This window comes from Sinocyclocheilus anshuiensis, unplaced genomic scaffold, assembly GCF_001515605.1.
Source record: "Sinocyclocheilus anshuiensis isolate Anshui unplaced genomic scaffold, SAMN03320099.WGS_v1.1 scaffold269, whole genome shotgun sequence".
Classification (NCBI taxonomy): domain Eukaryota; kingdom Metazoa; phylum Chordata; class Actinopteri; order Cypriniformes; family Cyprinidae; genus Sinocyclocheilus; species Sinocyclocheilus anshuiensis.
Window position 1 is genome coordinate 1299435 of NW_015536474.1, and position 19683 is coordinate 1319117.

The window sequence follows — 19683 nt, forward strand, 5'->3', positions numbered from 1 at the left end:
ACAAATGACTTCAAACAAACGAAAAAAAGCACATCCAAGGACTCCTGATGCTTCCTGTACTGTTAATATACAAACTGCACATCGCTAACAGTGCCCAAAGAGCAATGATAAATAATAAAATCAGACAAGACAGGAATCGACAGCAGACTCATCTCCCCTCCACGCCGAGAAAGCGAGCACTGAATGGAAAACGGGGGGAATGAAGTGCATGTCTGACATGAGCTCTTGTCATAGTGTTTAAAATGTCCTGTTTTCCATATGGGGTTAAGAGAAAGTTCACATCTGCGACAATAATAATACTATATCTGTACATATTTCACATGAATCCCAATGTTTTCCTCCTCAAGTATGAGTGCGGCTATAAACATTAGTCCATTTCCTGTTGTGACGCTCCCACCCACCTAGATTTGTCAGAGCATAATCTTACTACGGGAAGGTGTTTGTCCAAAAAATGTCCTTGTGTGCATTTGTGTGTTTTATAACCTGTCTACAAGGTGCTACTGGGCTGCTTGTGCTCTGTCTGGTTTCAAAGCTTCACACAGAAAACTGATTTTCTACCAAATAACAGCCCAAACCTGCATATTTAAGGGCGAGTGAAATGTGTCCGCAAGTGAGGGTGTGATTTGAGCCGACGACGATCAAGGATACTAGTCCTTTTTTTATAATGCTAGAAATCCAGACCTCGTGGCCTTAAGCCCACAGGGGAGGAAGACCGTTTTTAAAAAGAACATTGAGGGGGAACGAAACTAACAAGAGACAGACGAAAACAGAGAGCAGGGTGTGGCATAAAATTAGTCTGTTTGAGTTTGTGCCAAAACACACGCATAGTGTGGCTTGAGGTGTGCGTGTGTATTTTTGTGGGTGTCACAAAAGATGACTGCCTTCAATTTCCTTCGTGTGTAGGCAAATACGGTAACTCTCGAAGGGCTTGGTGTGGTGTGCAAAATGTAATAGTGCACTTCTTTAACGCTACTGTTTAAGGTCTGACACATTGTGATTGCCTCTATTAGCACGTTTAAAAGGAAAAAGGCTACATTTTAGGTCTTCTTCAAGTAAAATTCACTTAAGATCAAGTCATTTGTGGTTTAAGACCATGTTATATCACATGGAGCTAGTTTGTGATCTTCTTTGGGCAAAAAAAGAAATAAAACATAAGTCTGCCTGTTTATTAAGAGAATTACGTTTATCCGTGTTTGTTTTCTTCAAGTTACAACAGAGACACTTTGGCTTTCCCCGTGTGATTTCTGAAGTGTAGTACTTTAGATTAGCACTGAAGTGAATTCCTCATCTAATTTAGATTTAAAACAGGAGCTGCAATGAAAAAAACAAACAATGACCCACCCCACACAATGTCATTTACACCACACGAGTCCGATGTAAGATGAGGAGTCTTTCTACAAATGATTCGAGAGAAGCGCGGGAACTCTTTCAAACTGAAATTCACAATAAAATCTCGACAGAGTTCAGAGAAGCAGACAAACAGTAACATTGTCACAGGAGGAAAAGTCAAACAAAAAAAGATCTTTGTTGCACCTTCCCATGAGTCACTGCATTCCAGTCTCAGGAGGAAACAGTGCAAAGACGTAATCGGATATCTGTTCCCAAAGCTCCCCTCAACGAGCCGGGAGTGTGAGGGGTCAGGATGCTGTATGTTGGACGGCGATGTGCGACTGATGAATGAGCGGGACGGGGGGCTCAGTTGCTCTCGAACAGAGCGAGCAGGTCATCGTTACTGTTGTTGGGAAGGTCTGGAGGACCCAAGTAGGACAGCAACTCATCTGGGTTTGTCAGCTCTGGGAGAAGCTGGAAAACAAATAGGGAATTCCGGAGTTAAGAGTCATCCTGTGGCAATACTAATGACACTCAAAACACTGTTTATAATCATAATAATAAATACAACATAGCTGGCTTTTCAAAAGACATTCACAGACATTTCTGTTTCCAACAGTGCTGGGAAGTCTGTGAATCAATTCTTTTGAAACGTTTGTTCAATGAATCAGCTGAAATTCCAAATCAGTGAATCTTTTAAGTAATCACTAGGTCCGAATGAAATCTTTTGAACTGATTTTGGAGGAAAATCTCTGGAAATTCTTTAATCATGGGAGTTAAAGGAGTTTTTAGTTCACCCAAAAATGAAAATGCTGTTATCATTTACTCACCTTCATGTCGTTCCAAACCCATGGGTTAATCTTCTAATCACAAATTAAGAAATTTGAATGAAATCGGAGATGTTTCTGTCTCTCCAGGTAACCAAAACTTAGAAGATTCAAAAAGGCCATAAAGGCGTCACAAAAATAATCCATATGATTTGAGACATTTAATCCAAATTGTGTGAAGGTATCTCATCACTTTATACAGTATGATTAACACAGGGTTTCTGCAGACATGAACAAGTTAAATTTAAGACTTTTTAAGACCTTTTTAATACCACCTTGTATGAAATTTAAGACCTAAACCTGTAATGGAAATACACATTTTATTACATACATATATGTAATATTTAATGTGTATAAAAAAAAAATAAAAAAAAATATCATTGCTGTAATAAATGGTATTTATAACTATGATATACAGCGAACGTTTAATGTCAGCAGACAATATTCCATACAAAATATCCCTGCAAAATAACTGCATCAGAGATTTTTGGTGGAGTAAACAATTTATTCTGAAGCAATATTTTCATCAGTGTTCTATCAGCTTTTACATACTTAAATCTGCATATTTACCTTTACAAAGGCCAAAATTAAGATACTTTAAATGTGAAATTAAAACCGCCAGTAGTCAAGTCAAGTCAAGTCTGCTTTATTGTCAATTCTTCCACATGTACAGCACATACACACAGAGTAGGTGGCAGTACTGTTGTAAAAAATCAATATCACATTTGTATATGGTAATTTTTGGAGGAAAAAAGGCACTCTTCCGTGTGAACTTGATCAACTAGATGAAGTGGTATAAATATACACATTTTCTGCCCCCATGTCTTGAATTTGTGATCATTCTGAATGTGATTGACTTTAGTCTTTTATTTACAGCTAAGCAATGACTGACATACATAGAGCGCATCACATATGGTAAACATGGAAGCTGAAACATGCATCCATGATGTGAGAGAACAAACAAGATTTGTTACAGTGTGACATTCACAAACTTCCGTGTTTATCAAATGTGATTCGCTCTGAATGTGTGTTCATACGTGAACAAAAGCCTAAATAAAAACGTATAATATTTAAAGCGATTGTATCTCTTCACAAGACTTGGATTAAACAGCTCGAATCACGTGGATAAAATGTTATGATATCTTTTGGATCTTTTTTGAAGTTTTAGTTACCTGGACTTTCAATGGAGGGATAAAAACCTGTCAGGTTTAATTCAAAATATCTTAATTCTTGTTTCAAAGTCATACAGGTTTGGACAGATATGAGGGTGAACTATGTCTTTAAGAATAGAACACTGTAACCAATATTCCAAAATAGTTTATAAGTGCAAATGTGTCCCAAAGCAGATGTGGGGCTGGCTGTTACCCAAAAGTGTTTGCAAAATCTTTCAGAGAAGGAGAACGAACAGCTTTAAACATGCATAACTGCAGGCATAGGACCTAAATTAAGCAAGAACGGGTGGGAAGAAGATCATTTTAAGTTGGTAGTGGGTGTACATTAAGTAAAATCCCACAAGAAGGGGCGGTTGTGCTCAGCAGACCTTCAATTTAAAATGTTGACACCATGGCCAAAAGTAATTGCTTTGATCTGGAATAGATGACTGATTCTGACTTACATCAAGAGCCGGCTCTGAAATGTCGCCGGGTCCCCCGGGGCCCCCCAGGCCAAAGCTGTCTGTGTGCATCCGGGGATTCTGGGAGGAGTTGCGGGAGTGCATGGGTCCACCGGGGCCACCCATGTTGGAGTTACCATGGAGAGGTTGATGCTGCTGTTGTTGAAGGGGATTGTGGGAAGGGTCCATGCGACTAGAGTGGGGCATCTTTATTAAGGTGGGCAGGTGTAAAGAGAAAAAGAGACAGTCAGTGAAGCTGGAACACACTCTGCACATTAATTTAAAGAGCAAACCCGTCTTGTTCTTCTTTTAGAGTGGTGAGATGTGGTGCGAAAAGCAGCAGCTGCGAGTGACAGACAGGAACACTGCGCTATGCTGTCGCACACAGAGACATTTGAGTAGCTCTTATACGCTGCAACATACGGGGACGACAGAAACCAAGACACCAGTAAAACACACTTGGGTATCCAAGGTGAGGGTCATTTTAGTACAATACGTGCAGCAAACCAGCTGCATTAATTCAAGCCATATAGTCAAATACATATATGGACTTAGACAATTATTTCATTTTGGCCTTTTTGCTAGCTAGTTGGATGGATGGAAACACAGATGGAGCAACAGATGCATAAATGGACGAATGAACAAAAAGATGGGTGAAGAATAGAAAGAGATGGACTGACAGAAAAATAGATGGATAGAAAGACAAAGACAGATGATAGATAGATAGATAGATAGACAGACAGACAATCAATTTCTTGTGGTGAAATTGTAATAATAGGAAAACACACCTGTCCTGACATCGGGTGTCCCACAGGTTTTTCAGGGGTAAGGAGGCCACTTGGCAGGTCAGACTGGTAGGAGAGAGGGGGCGGCCCAGAGGCAAACTCCGCCAGGGTCGGTGTGCCGGGGGCATTGGGGAAATCTGAGAAGCCTGGTTGGTTGGAATATCCTGAGCCTCCTGAAATGCATGCATTAATAAATCAGCTGGAGGTCAAAACGCATTTACTGAAACATTTTCATGTTCATATAAATGCTTTTGTGGTCACTAAGAGCCCTTTGCAGTACCTTGGCTGGGATAATCAGGCGTGCTGCTGCTGCCACCTTGTGGCATAGACTGGTAGGGTGAGGAGGCTGGGCCTAAAGCTGCAATCATCTCCATGACGCTGGGCAAGATCATATGACTAGGGCTCAAGGTGCGACAGCGTTTCAGGGCAGGGCCGTCTGGGTCCTCTTTAATATGCAGGTCTGGTTTCACCGGGACCGGCTTCCAGCTGCACACCGGATCAATGGTGATTTCCTCATAGTCCGAACTAAACACAAGGAGAACGTTTAAGTTTAAGAGTTCAAGGTTAAACTCTTAAGTTTAAGAACTAGCTGCAGCTTATAGTGGCCAAGAACCTTAAAGGGATAGTTCACCCAAAAATGAAAATTACCCCATGATTTACTCACGCTCAAGCCATCCTAGGTGTATATGACATTCTTCTTTCAGATGAATACAATCAGAGTTATATTAAAATGTGCTGTGGCTCTTTCCAGGCTTTATAATGGCAGTGAATAATTTTCATTTTTGGGTGAACTATCCCCTTTAAACATTACGTACAGAAACTGTACACTTTTTATGGACCCAAACCTTACAATTCTGGTGCCATGAACCTAACAAAATTTGGTAAATCTGGCAATCGGTTCTGTCTTGGAAATGCTTATTAAAACAGCGTGGGAACTTATAAACAACAATTTATGCACTCTGACTCTGGGAAATTGGGTAGATGCCAGCCAATCATACTGAATATGCCTATTTTACTCAGCTCTTGCCATTTTTGTGTGCAATATGCGTCACACGATCAGGGAACAGTCCATGGACATGCAGTTTACAGCTAAAAATAGTATAATTTAGGTATAATTTATTCTCTGCATTATCCCTGCAATCACAGTTTAGATGCTGCAGAGGTTATATAAAAACTTACTTCTGGATGTAGATCAGAATGCCCAACATGTACTGGTCCACTTCTAGCCCCTCCAGAAGGGCTGTTTTACTGCAAAGAACAGATAAGTTTGAAAAACTGTACAAATATGTCATATATATATACACACCATACAATACACATTTTCAGGAATGCACTTGATGCACAATTCACAATATGATATTATTTAGGCAAATAAGACAAGACAATAATTTTCAATTTTTTGGCCAAATGACATTAAATAAAACAAATCTACTATAAGTAAATATGTATTATTCTAACATTAATATTAATACTAATTCCTTATTTTTTACTCATATTAAAACAAGCAATAATATTTTAATTATTAATATAATATTTTATCTTATAAATAAAAATGATATAATATTAAAATATTATATTATTATTAACAATAATATATCTTAATATTAAATGTTAAATTGTATACTATTTTGCCTATATAAATTACAAAGAAAACATTAAAAACTAAAATCATTCATGTAAATATTAGAATTTTTAAAAGTTAATTTAGGCATCATAACATTATAATATATAGTACAAGAAATGCATATTAATTCTGAGATTTGTTATAGACTACATTTAGCACTGTTATTAAAGTATTAGCGTTTTTAGTAAGTTTAAGAGAATTTTGCCGAAATAATATTGGCAGATTACTACTACGATATGGATATATTGTGTATCCCTAATCATTGTCTTAGTTTTAAAACAACAAAAATTCCATGGAGATGAACGGCAAAATGAGAAACTTCTTACTTGCACACAGGACAACGCCAAGTTCCTCTCTCACAGTTGAGCTGCAGGTACGATTCCAGGTCGAAGCACTGTGCATCAACAAAGATGTTATTTACCACCGAAATTCACTTTACAAAGTCATGTGATTCAAACGTAAGCTAGCGGGCCTCCTCACCTGTATATGTCTGCAGTCGTGGCCCCTGGCAGGAAGCTGGATGCGTCGGAAGGTGATCGGACACTTGAGCGACACCTTGATGGCCGTCTGTTCCACACCATCCTCGCCGTTAAGGCCGGGAGTTCCTGGGATGGTACCGCTACTGAAGTTCCTCTTAACTACGGAAGAACAAAGAAGGATGAGTTGACATTTTTCGGCTTTTATTTGATAAAAAATACAGTAATATTGAGAAATATTATTACAAGTTAAAATAACTGTTATCTATTTGAATATATTTAAAAATGCAATTTCTGTGATGCAAAGCTGAATTTTCAGAATCATTACTCCAGTCTTCAGTGTCGCAGGATCCTTCACAAATCATTCTAATATGCTGATTTGCTGCTCAAGAAACATTTCTCATTATTATCAATGTTGAAAAAGTTGTGCTGCTTAATATTTTTGCAGAAACCACAATACTTTTTTTCAAGATTCTTTGATGATCACAACGTTCATAAGGATAGCATTTTTTTTAGAAATAGAAATCTTTTGCAACAGTAAATATCTTTACTGTCACTTTTGATCAGTTTAATGCATCCTTGGTGAATTTAAGTATTAATTTCTTTAAAAAAAAAAAGTGTGTGTAAAAGTGTTCACTTACTCTTAGTGACACAGTGCTCCGCTGGCAGGAGCCTCTTCTTCATCAGACCCTGCAGCACGGAGCGCACAGACGGCCTGTGAACCAGCTGCAGCACAAACAGATGAGACTGCGAGAAAAAAGAAACAGGAAATTAATGCTGACCCACATAAAACTCTAATTAGTAGGACTGTTTGTAATTAAGCAGGCATTTTCTGAAGGAAATGTGTGATGCGAGTCTCTGTACTTACACAGCAGCAGGCCGTGACTGTTATTTGGATGGTGTTGCGTCCCGGCTGGCACACTTGCTTCAGGTAAAGGGGTTTGTGGGAGGTCTTGTTGTCCCCGCGCTCGATGGTGAGAGGCGTGGCGTTGACGCTCACCTGCACCGATGCCGGCCAGTTAGTGTTCATCTGCCGGTCTTCATGGTGATAGCACTTAAACTGCAGCTCCAGGTCAGGCCTGTTAAACACATGACAGATCAGATTAAATGTTAAATATGACAACACTGACATTCACAAACACAAAGACTCCTTGAGATGCTACAAGGTATGAAATGGTCTGACCTCATCATAAGGGTCTTATACACGGAGTCTCGCAGCTGGAATACGTGGTTGCTGACAGCCAGGTTGTGCTCCAATCTAAAGGGCTCCAACACCACCCCGTCCCGTACAGGGAAGGTCAGGCGCAGGTCATCACTGGGGTTTCCTACAGACAGAAGAGTTTCAGTTACTGAGGTGCCACACGGCTTTCATTCATATCTCATTGGGCAAGAAACAAAGGCATCTTATAAATATCGAAGACGCACCAAGTTTTTTTTTCAACATGCATACTGGACTTTTTGTTGACACTTACCTGTGTGTTTCAGTTTCTTGTTTCAGTTTAGCTTGTTTTAAAGCAAACAATGTCAAACTTAAACTATCCTACCCTTTACCCGATGCAGTGTTGCTATTATCTAGAACTAAAACGAATAAAATCGAACTGAAAACTGAAATAAAATAAAATATAAATATTAGATGAAAAACTGTTTGACATTTCAACATTTCAAATTTTTTAAGTTGAAGTACTAAAACGACTACAAATAAAACTAAAATATAAAAAGAAATGAGGAATTTCCTTCCTAAATAGGAAAATAACTAATAAAATGACAAAAGTACTTATCAAGATTATGACAACTAAAATAAAATGGGAAAAAAAAATTTTTTTCTAAAAAAGCTAATTACAATATTGATAAATACTATAGTAGTATGTAAATAATACTAATATAACACTACCTTTATGTGAAATAAAACAGCTTTATATGAAGTTTTCATTTTATATGATTGAGCATTATTTTAACTAATTTCTGCTTTTTTAAAAACAATTTTGGTATTGTGACAATTTCTGAGTAAAACAGAGCATTTGACGGAAAAAAAAAGACACGCAACTTTGAATCCATCAGGAATCTACTTGATTGGTGGTCTTTATATGACGTGGTTAAAATTGTTAAGTAAATTACTATATTTTGATAAAATATTCTGAAGACTAACGTTTTGTTTTCTCTGGAACAACATATGCACATAAACCATTCACAATAAAGCCAGTAAAAATGGTTCTTTCTGATTTCATGCCAACTTTAAATATCCATGTGATAATTCCATGTGATAAGCATTTAATGTGACAGCAAAACTTTTTTATTTCCATTTACATCACAGGGAATTATAAATACATTCCAGAGATAAGGGGGGAGGGGGTGTTGGCTTGGCTGCAGTTCTGAGTGTTACCTGTAGGGGGCTGCAAAGAGTTAATGTTGGGCTTGACGTCATGAAGGAAGGGCGACTTGACGTCTTGGCCAGGGGACAAATATGGGGTCATCGAACTGCCGGGGGTCATGGGAGGAGTGGGGTTTCCTGGGAGAGGAGAGCTGGGGTATCCTGGCATCGCACGTCCGGGCTGTGAAAGACGAGACGTGTGCGCAGGCATTACAATCTGTGGCCAGATTATCTTTACAGTCAGATTTTCATAACCGATACTGTGCAAAAACACATTCAGCTGAGTGGAGTTTGGACCCCGGCTGCCAAAGTCAGATCGAGACACTCACACGAAATGGTGAAATATTAACAGGCAGCTCCTACCGACTCACGTTTCACCAAACACACATGCATGCGAGAGAGAACACCAACCCCGTTGACGGCGGCTTGGTTGAAGGTGTTGTACCCGGCTCCCGAAACTCCTGAGGACAGACTGCTGTGGCTGTTGCCCTGTCCGTTAAACTGGTCCGCCTGCTAAACAAACACAAAGCTTTCAACATCAGGCTTAAAACAGAGCAAGTCAACTCTGGTTAAGCATAATTATAGGGAGCTTGGTGCAGTGCATTCTGGGATTGCTTCCTCCACAGAGATACATAGTTTAGAAATTTGCCAAAAGAAGGTATCTAACATCTTACATTTACACTATATAGGCAGCTCATTAGATTTTGGAATGGAGCTTAAACGTGATATGACAATAGTGATAATCTACCACTGTAATTCCAAACCCGGCATGGACTTTAAACCACCCAGGTTGGTTCGCCTTTCACTGGTACTTCCAAAAAATCTTTTCACGACTAGTTGCCTCTTTAATGTTCACTGACGTATTTGTCAGTATCAAATGCCAGTGTGTTTCTCTAAAAACGGCAGCCTGTTTATCACTAATACGGACATAAGGAACCTGTTCTTTGGGAAACATGATACCGCTTGCAGTGTGTCGCAATTTGCAAGTGAAAGCTTTCTGACAGCTTTCAAACTGAAAAATATGGCTATAAATAAAATATGATTATAAGTTTTAGAAAGTACCTAAATTTGGTTACTAGGGTGGCTCAAGTCTTTACAGGCAGCTTGATTTGAGGTGTCACACATCCGTAGCATGTCGATGTTTAATACTCAGGGTTTTCCAAATCCTAACTAAGTACGAGCAATAATAGCGATGATCTTTGTACCTTGTAGTACTGGTTGGGGTTTCCTGGTCCTGCAGGATACTGGCCCATATTGGGTTGCTGGAGGGGCATTCGGTGGGTTGGGTAAGAAGGGGAAGGAGCGGACCGCTGTGGTCCAGGGCCGTGGTACTGCATGGGCTGGCCTGGGTACGGGCCCCCACCTCCCATCCCGGGACCATACTGCTGACCCGGAAATCCCTGCAAGAAAAGAAAAGCAGTCATTCCAGAACAGAACCAAATTGTCAGTACTATTCTAATTTTTTGGGGTCTAAATTAGATTTACGTTGTCAGTTAGTCAGTTGTTTTGAGGAGTCAACATCTAGTTTCTAACTAGTGTTGTCAAAAGACCCGGTATTTCGGTACCAAGTCGATACTAAAAAAATTAAAACGTTACGGTACCAGGTTTTTTTAAGTACCGGTGGTACCGAGTACCCGGTCAACCCGGTTCTTGAAGCGCTATCTGAAAGCTATCCTCTTCCTGTGTTGCCAAGTCCATTGGGCTGCTTAACACTGTTGCCGCGGGTTGTTTTTCATGTCCGCGGGTTGAAAAACGACCCCATTAACGTGATATTTAGCCCCTGGAATGCGAATTTTACCAGGGGAACCCCGCCAAAACACGCGTATTTTATTTGTGTCATATAGTGTTTATGTCATATCAGTCCGTCAGAAAAATATTTTTTTTTGTTTTTGTTTTTTTTTGTCAGTTAGTTGTAATTCTTAGCTGAATATCTCTAGCAGGTTTTAAAAGCCCTTTAAAATTAAATATGAACACAGTTTGGATTAAATAAAAGTACAGTCAAATTGTATCTCCTGTATAGACTTTACTGTACAATGTTAAATGTTGTTCAATTAGCATGTTTTTGTGTTTTGCTTTGGTACCGAAATTGGTACAGAGAACCGTGGATTTTCACTGGTATTGGTACCGTGACAACACTATTTCTAACATAACAAAAATCCATTTAAATTTTTTTTAGCTTTGTTCCAATATTTAATTGTACTGAACTAGATCTCAACATGTCAGCCACCATAATGAGGAACCACATTAACGCAGTGTTATTCTTAATTAAAACAAAAACTATTAGGAGTAATTTTTGTTAAATACGAAAAGACGAAAAACGTAAAAAAAAAAAAAAAACACCTTCAAAATTTTTAAATGCTGCTTTGGCAATTAACTGAAATAAAATGTGTTTAAGTACATAACAAATTTACTGAAATCTAAACTAAAATTAAAATGCAAACCAAAAATATAAAAATAAAAGTCAATCCAAAATACTGATAAATACTATAACAGTATTTTATTCCAAAATCTAGTGAGCTGCTATGTGATCTACAGCCTACACAGGCAGCATCCTAACTGAAAGAAGTCCTAAAACTTCATAAGTGACTGATTTAGAACAAACTATAAATGAAGCAACTCACAAACCCTTGCCAAAACCCTTGAAAGTCATGACACACAATTAGTTTTGGTAGAATACAGCTTTAGTTGTGATCAAATTAGTTATGAACATCTGTGTTCTGGTTCCTGTGATGTTATTTTCTTCATGAGCACAGTTTATTTTATAATAGTACATTATACAATAAACGTAATGAGGTATTTATTAACCAAAACTTTATATTATGGAATAAATTATAAACAACATCTTGGATGACTTTCCCGGAGCTCATAATGCATTATGACATTATCTGTAAATGATACATGCACATCTTAGATTCTCATAGCTTTCGTGTCAGGAACAAGTCTGATGTCATATAAAACTCACTAGGTTTTGGAACAGAGCTACTGTGACAGATCAAGTTGGTGAACATAAGGCTCCACTTACGTCAGAGTTGTAGGGGCGTTTCATGCCCTGCTGGTGGCGCGGAGGACCCTGCTGGCCTCCAGGATAGACGGGATGCTGCGGCAACCTCTGGCCCTGCTGTGGATACATGGGTCCCATGGAAGGGGGTCTGGAGCCGACCATTCCAGAAGGGGCCATGCCGGGCGGGCCCCGGGGTCCGGAATGCGACAGGAACTGGGTGTTGTACGAGGAAGCACCACCCATCTGCAGAGCAAAACAACACAGAGATCCACACCCATCAGAACCAGCATCGGGTAACAATGGCTGGAGACGTGCCTGCCGCCGTGACTTATGGCCGTCAGGCCCTGGGCATGAAAGGGAAACAGCAACTAGGTCACCACCGTAAACAATCAAAGTCCTGTGTGGCCGTAATGTTTGCTGTCTAAACCCGGGCAGACAGGCGGCATGTGAAATCTGCTGGAAAAATGAGGGGAAAATCCTTTGCTTTTTTTTTTTCTTTTCAATAATTAAAACCATGTTTTTGGAATCAAAGCGTGTTCATATGCATTCGTCCAGCAGGGGGCAAATTGAGCGGAATGAAACCAGAGGTTACTGTGTGTCACACAAGATAGTAATTGCTGAAGTGCAAAGCATTTTCCACACAAAAAAAAAAAAAAAAAATTAAGCAGAGTTTTCACCAATCAGATTAACGGCATGAAAAACAGAGATATTAAACAAGGGGACACGATTCATCACTAAAACATTTAAGCATGGCAAGATCTATTCCAGTGACCTTCCCTTCAGTGCCGTTCACCGCAACAAAGGTCAACTGCACTTAAAGTGAACACAAACAAGTCAAGTCCCTTACAGGCCCGTAGTTCAGCTCCTGGTTTTGCTTCTCCTGTATCGCAGCGACAGTTGCTGTGGCAGTGGCCGTGGCCGTGGCAGCGGCTGCAGCCACGGCTGCTGCGGCGGCCGCTTGGGTAAAGTCAGTGGGCGGGCGGACTCCATGGGGCGGCATCCCGAGGGAACCCCCTCCGTTATTCGGGTAACTAAAGAGGACAGACAGAAGATTATGACGAAAGGTTATGAATTGCATTGCATTCGTGTCATAAAATAAATTTAACAACGCTGCTGAATAATGTGACCCGGCATATTAGTAGAACGTGGCGCAAGAGGAGCCGATTATTCACGTTGTCGTGGCAACAAGGTGTTGGTCTGGCGAGCCAAGGGGGTCGCTGACTGCTCCAAGTCAGTGATTCACAAGATTTATTGCGATGCAAATTGATCTTAAGGGACGCCAGCATGCGTGTGTTTCTGTGAGTCAGCGCAGGGGTGGGACGTTACAGCGCACACATCCCCCACTGCGGTGACGTCCGCCGGCTGCCTGACGTCACACAACTCCCACGAGGAGCAGAGACTAAATACAGTCACACAGACACTGGACAATATTTGCTTTCCTCACCTGCCCCCATATCCAGGCCCGGCTGGATATACCCCGCTGGGCCGCCCGTACATGCCCTGCTGCATGAAGCCCTTGCTGGGCTCGGGGTAGCCCTGCTGGCTCATGAACTGAGGGGAGTTCATGCCCGGGCTGTTGCCAGGCATCATGTGACCACCAGCTGAGTTGCCGCCTGGACCCATGGGAGCACCAAAAACCTGCCAAGGAGATTTTTGATTAGTCATGAACGTAACTGAACATTTTTTGTTAGCAATTATTTGCTGACATGGGACAGGATCGGATTTTCTTACATATACATATTCACAAATGTTTACATATACATATTCACAAATATATATATATATTTGTGTAACATACATACATACTAGTGCTGTCAAATGATTAATCGCGATTAATCGCATCCAAAATAAAAGTTTTTGTTTGCATAATATATGTGTGTGTTCTGTGTATATTTATTATGTATACATAAATACACACACATACAGTATCTATTTTGAAGATATTTACATGTATTTACATGTCTATATTTATATAATTTATATTAGAAATAAATATATTTAATATATAAACAACCTATTTTTCTGAAATATATACATGCATGTGTGTGTATTTATTTATACATAAATATACACAGCACACATACATGCATTATGTAAACAAAATTTGTTATTTGTGACCAAAAGAAACAATGTTTTGATTAATAAAAAATTTTTATTATTATAATAATTAATAATTTAATTATAATCAATAAATAATTAATGTACTGATAAATAATTTTTACAATTAAGTTTATATTTTTTAAGTAATTCATATTTATTAATTACTATAAGTATTTCTCAGTTAAAGAAGAACTGCTCTGAATGATTCTAAATGATCGGTTAACTGGATCTACTGATTCATTGACAACAACAAGAATGTTTTGTTTGAGAACCAGACACGAGCAGGACATCCCTGGAACATGCAGTGCTTTCTTTGAGGTAAACAAGCTGGTGACATCATCACAGCGGACGGCGCTTCTTACCTGGCTGGGTGAAGGATTGGTTACCCCCCACACTGTGGTTACCACAGAGAGGGAGCCGGCAGGCTGATTGGGGCCTTGCTGCCAGGGGACAGGATCATATGGGTAAGAGGCGTCACTGCGGGGCGAGAGAAACAAATAGACACTGGGGTTATTAATGCATCTGAGTGCTTCCTGTATAAAACGCCCTTAATTCACTTCTCACTGATCCGCCTCGCATTATCCTCGCAACATCATATTATAGTATGATATCAGCATATGGTGTGAAGTGTGAGTGTGAGAGAGAGAGAGACGATCTTTCTGCGACTTCAGACGTGCCACAGCCACATGCTCTGGAGGTACTCGGCACAATGTTTCCATGGCGACGCCACAGTCACTTAGAGACAGAAAAGAGTAACGATGCCAAGGGAGAGGGGGGTGAGAGAGTAAGTGTATGTGTGTGTGTCTACTGTTTTCTGTGTAACTGGATCAAACCAGATCACTCTCAATAATCGCTCGCCATCTTTCCATAATTAGCCAAACTACATCACACCCTGATTAGAACAGGGAAACATGGAACTTAGCTAGAGTTGACGCCATATTTCATTTGACTTGAATGACAACGAGGCTGTAAGGGATGAATGTTGTGAATCAGTTGTACTGTTATGTACATCGTTCCTCTGGAAAGCATGTAAGTATTAGACCTGAATTAAAGCTATGAAATCTATTGAATGGACTATTAAGTTACATCTACCCTTCACAGCCTTTCATTCATGTCATTATATATGGTGTTTACCCTCATAAATGGGCTAAAGGTGCACATGTATGCCTCCAGAAGAACAACATTAGAAAGACTATCGGGTAACCATCAAAACTTGCACCTCAATCTGCATTTTAGGGACTGGAAAAAAGGTCTTGATGGATAGGAATGTGCCCATTAAGCTAACTTGGGACAAAAAGGATGGGAACAGAGCCCAAAAAAAAAACAATATTAGATAACACCGAGTTGGCTGGTAACTTGTTTTATGACCTGTAACAATGCATGGTCAAACCATAACGTGCAAACGACACTCAACACTGGCTGGTGCAAGTGACATGAGTGAATCATATTTTAGGAAAAATAGAAACGGTGGCAAAAAACATCAGTGACTGTCATGCATCTTCAAAACAACTTGAATAATTTATCATCAGAAGTTCAGCCAAGAAGCCAAATGCATTTTTTATTGTCGTCGTAAATCCAAAACCAAAGGAAAACAGACACTACCATTCAAAAGTTTCAGGGTCAGTTTTTTTGGGAAATAAAATGGATACTTTTAATCCAACAAGGATGCATTAAATTGATCATAAGTGACAGTTAAGACATTTATAATTTTCCAAAAGATTTCTACTTTTATAAAATGATGTTCTTTTGAACCTTCTATTCATCAAAGAATCCTTAAATTAGTCACAGCTTCTACAAAAACTGATAATTATGCTGAAAATTCAGCTTTGCATCACACAAATAAATTACCATTTTAAATATATTAAAAATATATAGCTATTACATATAAATATATATTACATATTTCTATATTACAATACAGAAAAGTTATTTTTAAATTGTAAAACATTTCACAATATTGATCAAATAAATGCAGCCTTGATGGGCAAAAGAGACTTGCAAAATAATTTAATTTAAATAAGTCTAATTAACAAAAGGGTGAGTTCACTAAATGAGCTCTAAATGGTCTTGTTTTTGTCACAGTTTCAACAGTGATTTAACTGCAATACTGTGATGCACTGCAATATATTGAATAAAGTGACTTAAATTATAAAAAAACAAAACTTAAAATACAGTTTAATGGTCAGTAAATCATCTCGGGTCACTACTCATTGGCAGGGGTGCCAAAAACCTTGGACCCCGAATGGGAGCATTCCAGGTAAAACTTATCCAAGCGGGAACAGCTAGACTGTATCAAGAAAATTAAACCTGTGAGGGTTTATCGAGTGATAACTGGCTCTGAGCAGCTTCTAACCTGAACTGACCCGAGACAACTCAACCCCACCGCCACATGAAAGACTCCTCTCTTTAAAGCCCTCGAAGAAAGCCGAGATCCCCTTCTTGATACATTTCCACCTCGACCTGCGGCAAAGTATCCGCTGGCCTGCAGCCCACAGGATATTGAGGTTCCAACAAAGGCTCAAAGCCTCGTTGAGGCTGGTCATTGCTCTGCCAGGGCAAATAAACAAACTGAACTATCGGCGGCTTAGAGGCATTCCATAGGAGGCAGAGGTTTCTCTTAAAAGTTCTTCTACTAACCACCAGATACCCCTGCTCTCTGAAAGAGGAAACTGTGGCTTCAAAGCCAAATCCTGCAGCAGCCAATCAGCAGCTGAGAGACAAAGCAGCCAATCAAAATGTAAAAAACCCAACACTTGTGCAGATTGAGAGCTCAGTAAATGAGAGGAGAAGGTGTAGGCGCGAGGATTCAGTTTGGGGCCCAATGCATGTGCTTTATTTATTTTCAGTGTACTACGGTGAGAGCGAAACGTCAACTTCCACTTTTTCTACATGTTCAGACTTTTGCTTCATTATCGCTTCTAAAGCAACATAATTCCCTTTATGTGCTCAAATATCAGTAAAACTCATGAAAATGTACCAAGTACACCTACCTACGGTATCCTAAAATATCCTATAATATCCTAAAATATATATAGAAAACTATAACTAACTATATAAACTATTAGGGATAAACTATTTAACTATTTACATGACATTTATGCTGCTTTTAGCTTTCATTTTAGGGATAACATCATCTTTGACATTTTGCTTAACTTCCCTTTGTGTTCCACAGAAGAAAGTCAGTCACGTGTTTGAAATGACATGAGGGTGAGTAAATGATATTCATCAATTTGAGTGTCCCTTTAAAAAAGGTTCCAAACAGAACTAAATACATTTCCAAAGAACATTTGAATCTTGGATTCTTTAGAAAACCACCTATATACTGGTACGTCACCTACAGTGTAACATCAAGAACTTGTTTTTCTCTCCAAATAACCATAAAGCACTCTTTGGGACCCTTAAACAGCCTCAAAGAAGCAAAACACAACAACCTAACTGACAAAAGGAAAAAAACACAATTAAACTGCACGCCAAGGCTAATCTCATCCAGATAAGGCTGCAAAACAATAAAAACACATTGCTTCCCTGAAGCGCTTCCCAAATAGTAGTTAAAATATGCAAAATCAACAATCAAAACATCAGCGCTAGGGTTCAGACTGTTAGGTGCAGCGCTCAGGGAAGCAGGTGTCAGTCTGAGGGGGCTTTGAGAGTTCAGAATGTCGTTAGAGAGGAAACTGTGGGCGCGAGTCACACTTTGACTCGCAGCTGCACCGAGCTGACGTGCAGGAACTACTGACCTGTGTGGCGTTGGAGGCAGGGCAGGTTTCATGGAGTTGATGGGGTTCATCGGAGGAACCTAGGGGTCTATGGGACACCCCGAATCTCCTCAACCTAGCAGGCAGTCTGCGAAAGAAAGAAAGAAAGAGAGACCAGTTAGACTGACAGCACTCAATCAAAACAAAGGCTCCGTTCCGCTGTGACTCAGGCAGACGCCTAACGCCACTGTAGTGGCTTTAACCAACTTCATTTGGAGGGCTCTCGGATGGCTGCGGTTCTGCCCAGAGGCACGAGGGGTTAATCAACAACTGACTGCGCCAGCACATCTTTCTCCGTGCTTTGATAGGGTGGGCTTTGCAATTCCACCATAGCCTTTCCACCAATCACAGTTTAAAAAGCAGCCAGAGCCGCACACAAAGGAGCGAGATTTGACAGCATGTGGCATCTCTCGGGCTGCTGCACCGCAGTCGAGAGAATCTCGAGAATGCAGCGCCCGAGACAAAAGCCGGTGCAAAGCTTGAGCTTTAAAACAGAGCGACTGGTCGCAACGGTGGACGACCCAAACGCTACGTCTTACTGCAGGATCCTCACGCTCTCTGCGGCGCCGGGGAAGGAGGGAGAGAGTGAGGGCTATTTATAGCACGAATTGATTTCAAAAAGAAAAGAGAGATGTGGAAACATGGTGGTTCTCAGGGCCGCCGCCGCTTTGAGATCCGAGCCCTCTGCGAAGATAACGCCTTCAACCCCGCTCAACTATTTAAGCCATCAGGGAGCTTGTTCCGACCAAAGAGAGTGCTTCTTTGTGCGAGTGCGTTTAGATTGTACAACGTTAATAATGACAACAAGACCCCCTCCGCCCCACCCCACTGCCTCTCCGTCTGTCTCCGCTCTCAGGGGTGAAGCTTGATTAGCGCACATGCTAATTTGCCGCCAACATCAGTGGCTGTCAGTCCCCCTACACCCCTAACACTCTCTCCACCCCCTCAGCTTCCATTTTCTTCTCTTTCCTTACAGATTTAGGTCAGACACCCCACAGCTTGAAAAGAAAGGTGGATGAACGCCGCTGCGTCGAGGGGGGCTGCAGGAAGAGTCACTCAGAGGAGTGACAGAGTTGATCATAGAGAGGTTCACCTACAGGGATAATGAGAGGATCGAGCTGAGGATGAGAAAGGGAGGTGGGCGGCAGCGACAAAATGAGATCCTCCATTGTCGTGTTTTGATAACCACTTGACTGAAGCAGGCCTAGCAATATTTACATGCTCACGTGGCTGTTTTCATTAGCAACTACACCAGCTCCGTCCTTGTAAAGAGCTGTTTATTAAACCCGTGTCTGATTTCAGCCTCTTTTCGATGCTATACTGAAGGATTTGTCTATTTATAGTTTGTGCATGTTCTTACAACTAGGGATGCATAATATATAGGTGAAGACCAAAAAAGACCCCCTCAACCACTACTAACATAATTCACTTCAAAAGTATATAGAATAATAGGTTGCAAATTTCTCAAGGTTTGTTTGATTAGGCTGACTAAAATATTAACTACAAATGTCATTAATCATTAGTAGGGAATCATGGATATTTTTATAGTAAAAAAATAAATTAAATAAAATACACACACACACACACACACATACAATATATATATATCTGACTAAAATACAAATGTCATTAATCATTAGTAGGGAATCATGGATATTTTTATAGTAAAAAAATAAATAATAAATTATACACACACACACACACACACATACAATATATATATATATATATATATATATATATATAACACAAAGACATTTACAGTATTGTTTTTTCTGCATATCAATACTAAAAAAAGGGGACAGA

At 39.9% G+C, this 19683-nt stretch overlaps 1 protein-coding gene across 4 annotated transcripts in view; it reads right to left on the minus strand.

The window, feature by feature from the left end:
* Nucleotides 1-966: 966 nt before the first annotated feature.
* The window catches only part of LOC107656514 (zinc finger MIZ domain-containing protein 2-like), a 60829-nt gene continuing 42112 nt past the window's right edge, over nt 967-19683 (minus strand). For 2 of the 4 annotated variants that reach the window (XM_016444426.1, XM_016444496.1), the window contains exons 2-19: nt 17860-17965; nt 14485-14599; nt 13467-13660; nt 12870-13053; nt 12044-12265; nt 10227-10421; nt 9433-9534; nt 9034-9202; nt 7837-7978; nt 7522-7732; nt 7295-7400; nt 6658-6815; nt 6504-6571; nt 5733-5801; nt 4834-5078; nt 4557-4726; nt 3772-3975; nt 967-1803 (exon numbers count right to left, since the gene is read on the minus strand). In XM_016444426.1, the coding sequence (XP_016299912.1) occupies nt 1696-1803; nt 3772-3975; nt 4557-4726; nt 4834-5078; nt 5733-5801; nt 6504-6571; nt 6658-6815; nt 7295-7400; nt 7522-7732; nt 7837-7978; nt 9034-9202; nt 9433-9534; nt 10227-10421; nt 12044-12265; nt 12870-13053; nt 13467-13660; nt 14485-14599; nt 17860-17909 (2712 nt within the window). In that variant the 5' untranslated portion in view covers nt 17910-17965 and the 3' untranslated portion in view covers nt 967-1695. The remainder of the gene's footprint in view (nt 1804-3771; nt 3976-4556; nt 4727-4833; nt 5079-5732; nt 5802-6503; nt 6572-6657; nt 6816-7294; nt 7401-7521; nt 7733-7836; nt 7979-9033; nt 9203-9432; nt 9535-10226; nt 10422-12043; nt 12266-12869; nt 13054-13466; nt 13661-14484; nt 14600-17859; nt 17966-19683) is intronic. The other 2 variants (XM_016444577.1, XM_016444648.1) reach the window with 2 other exon arrangements.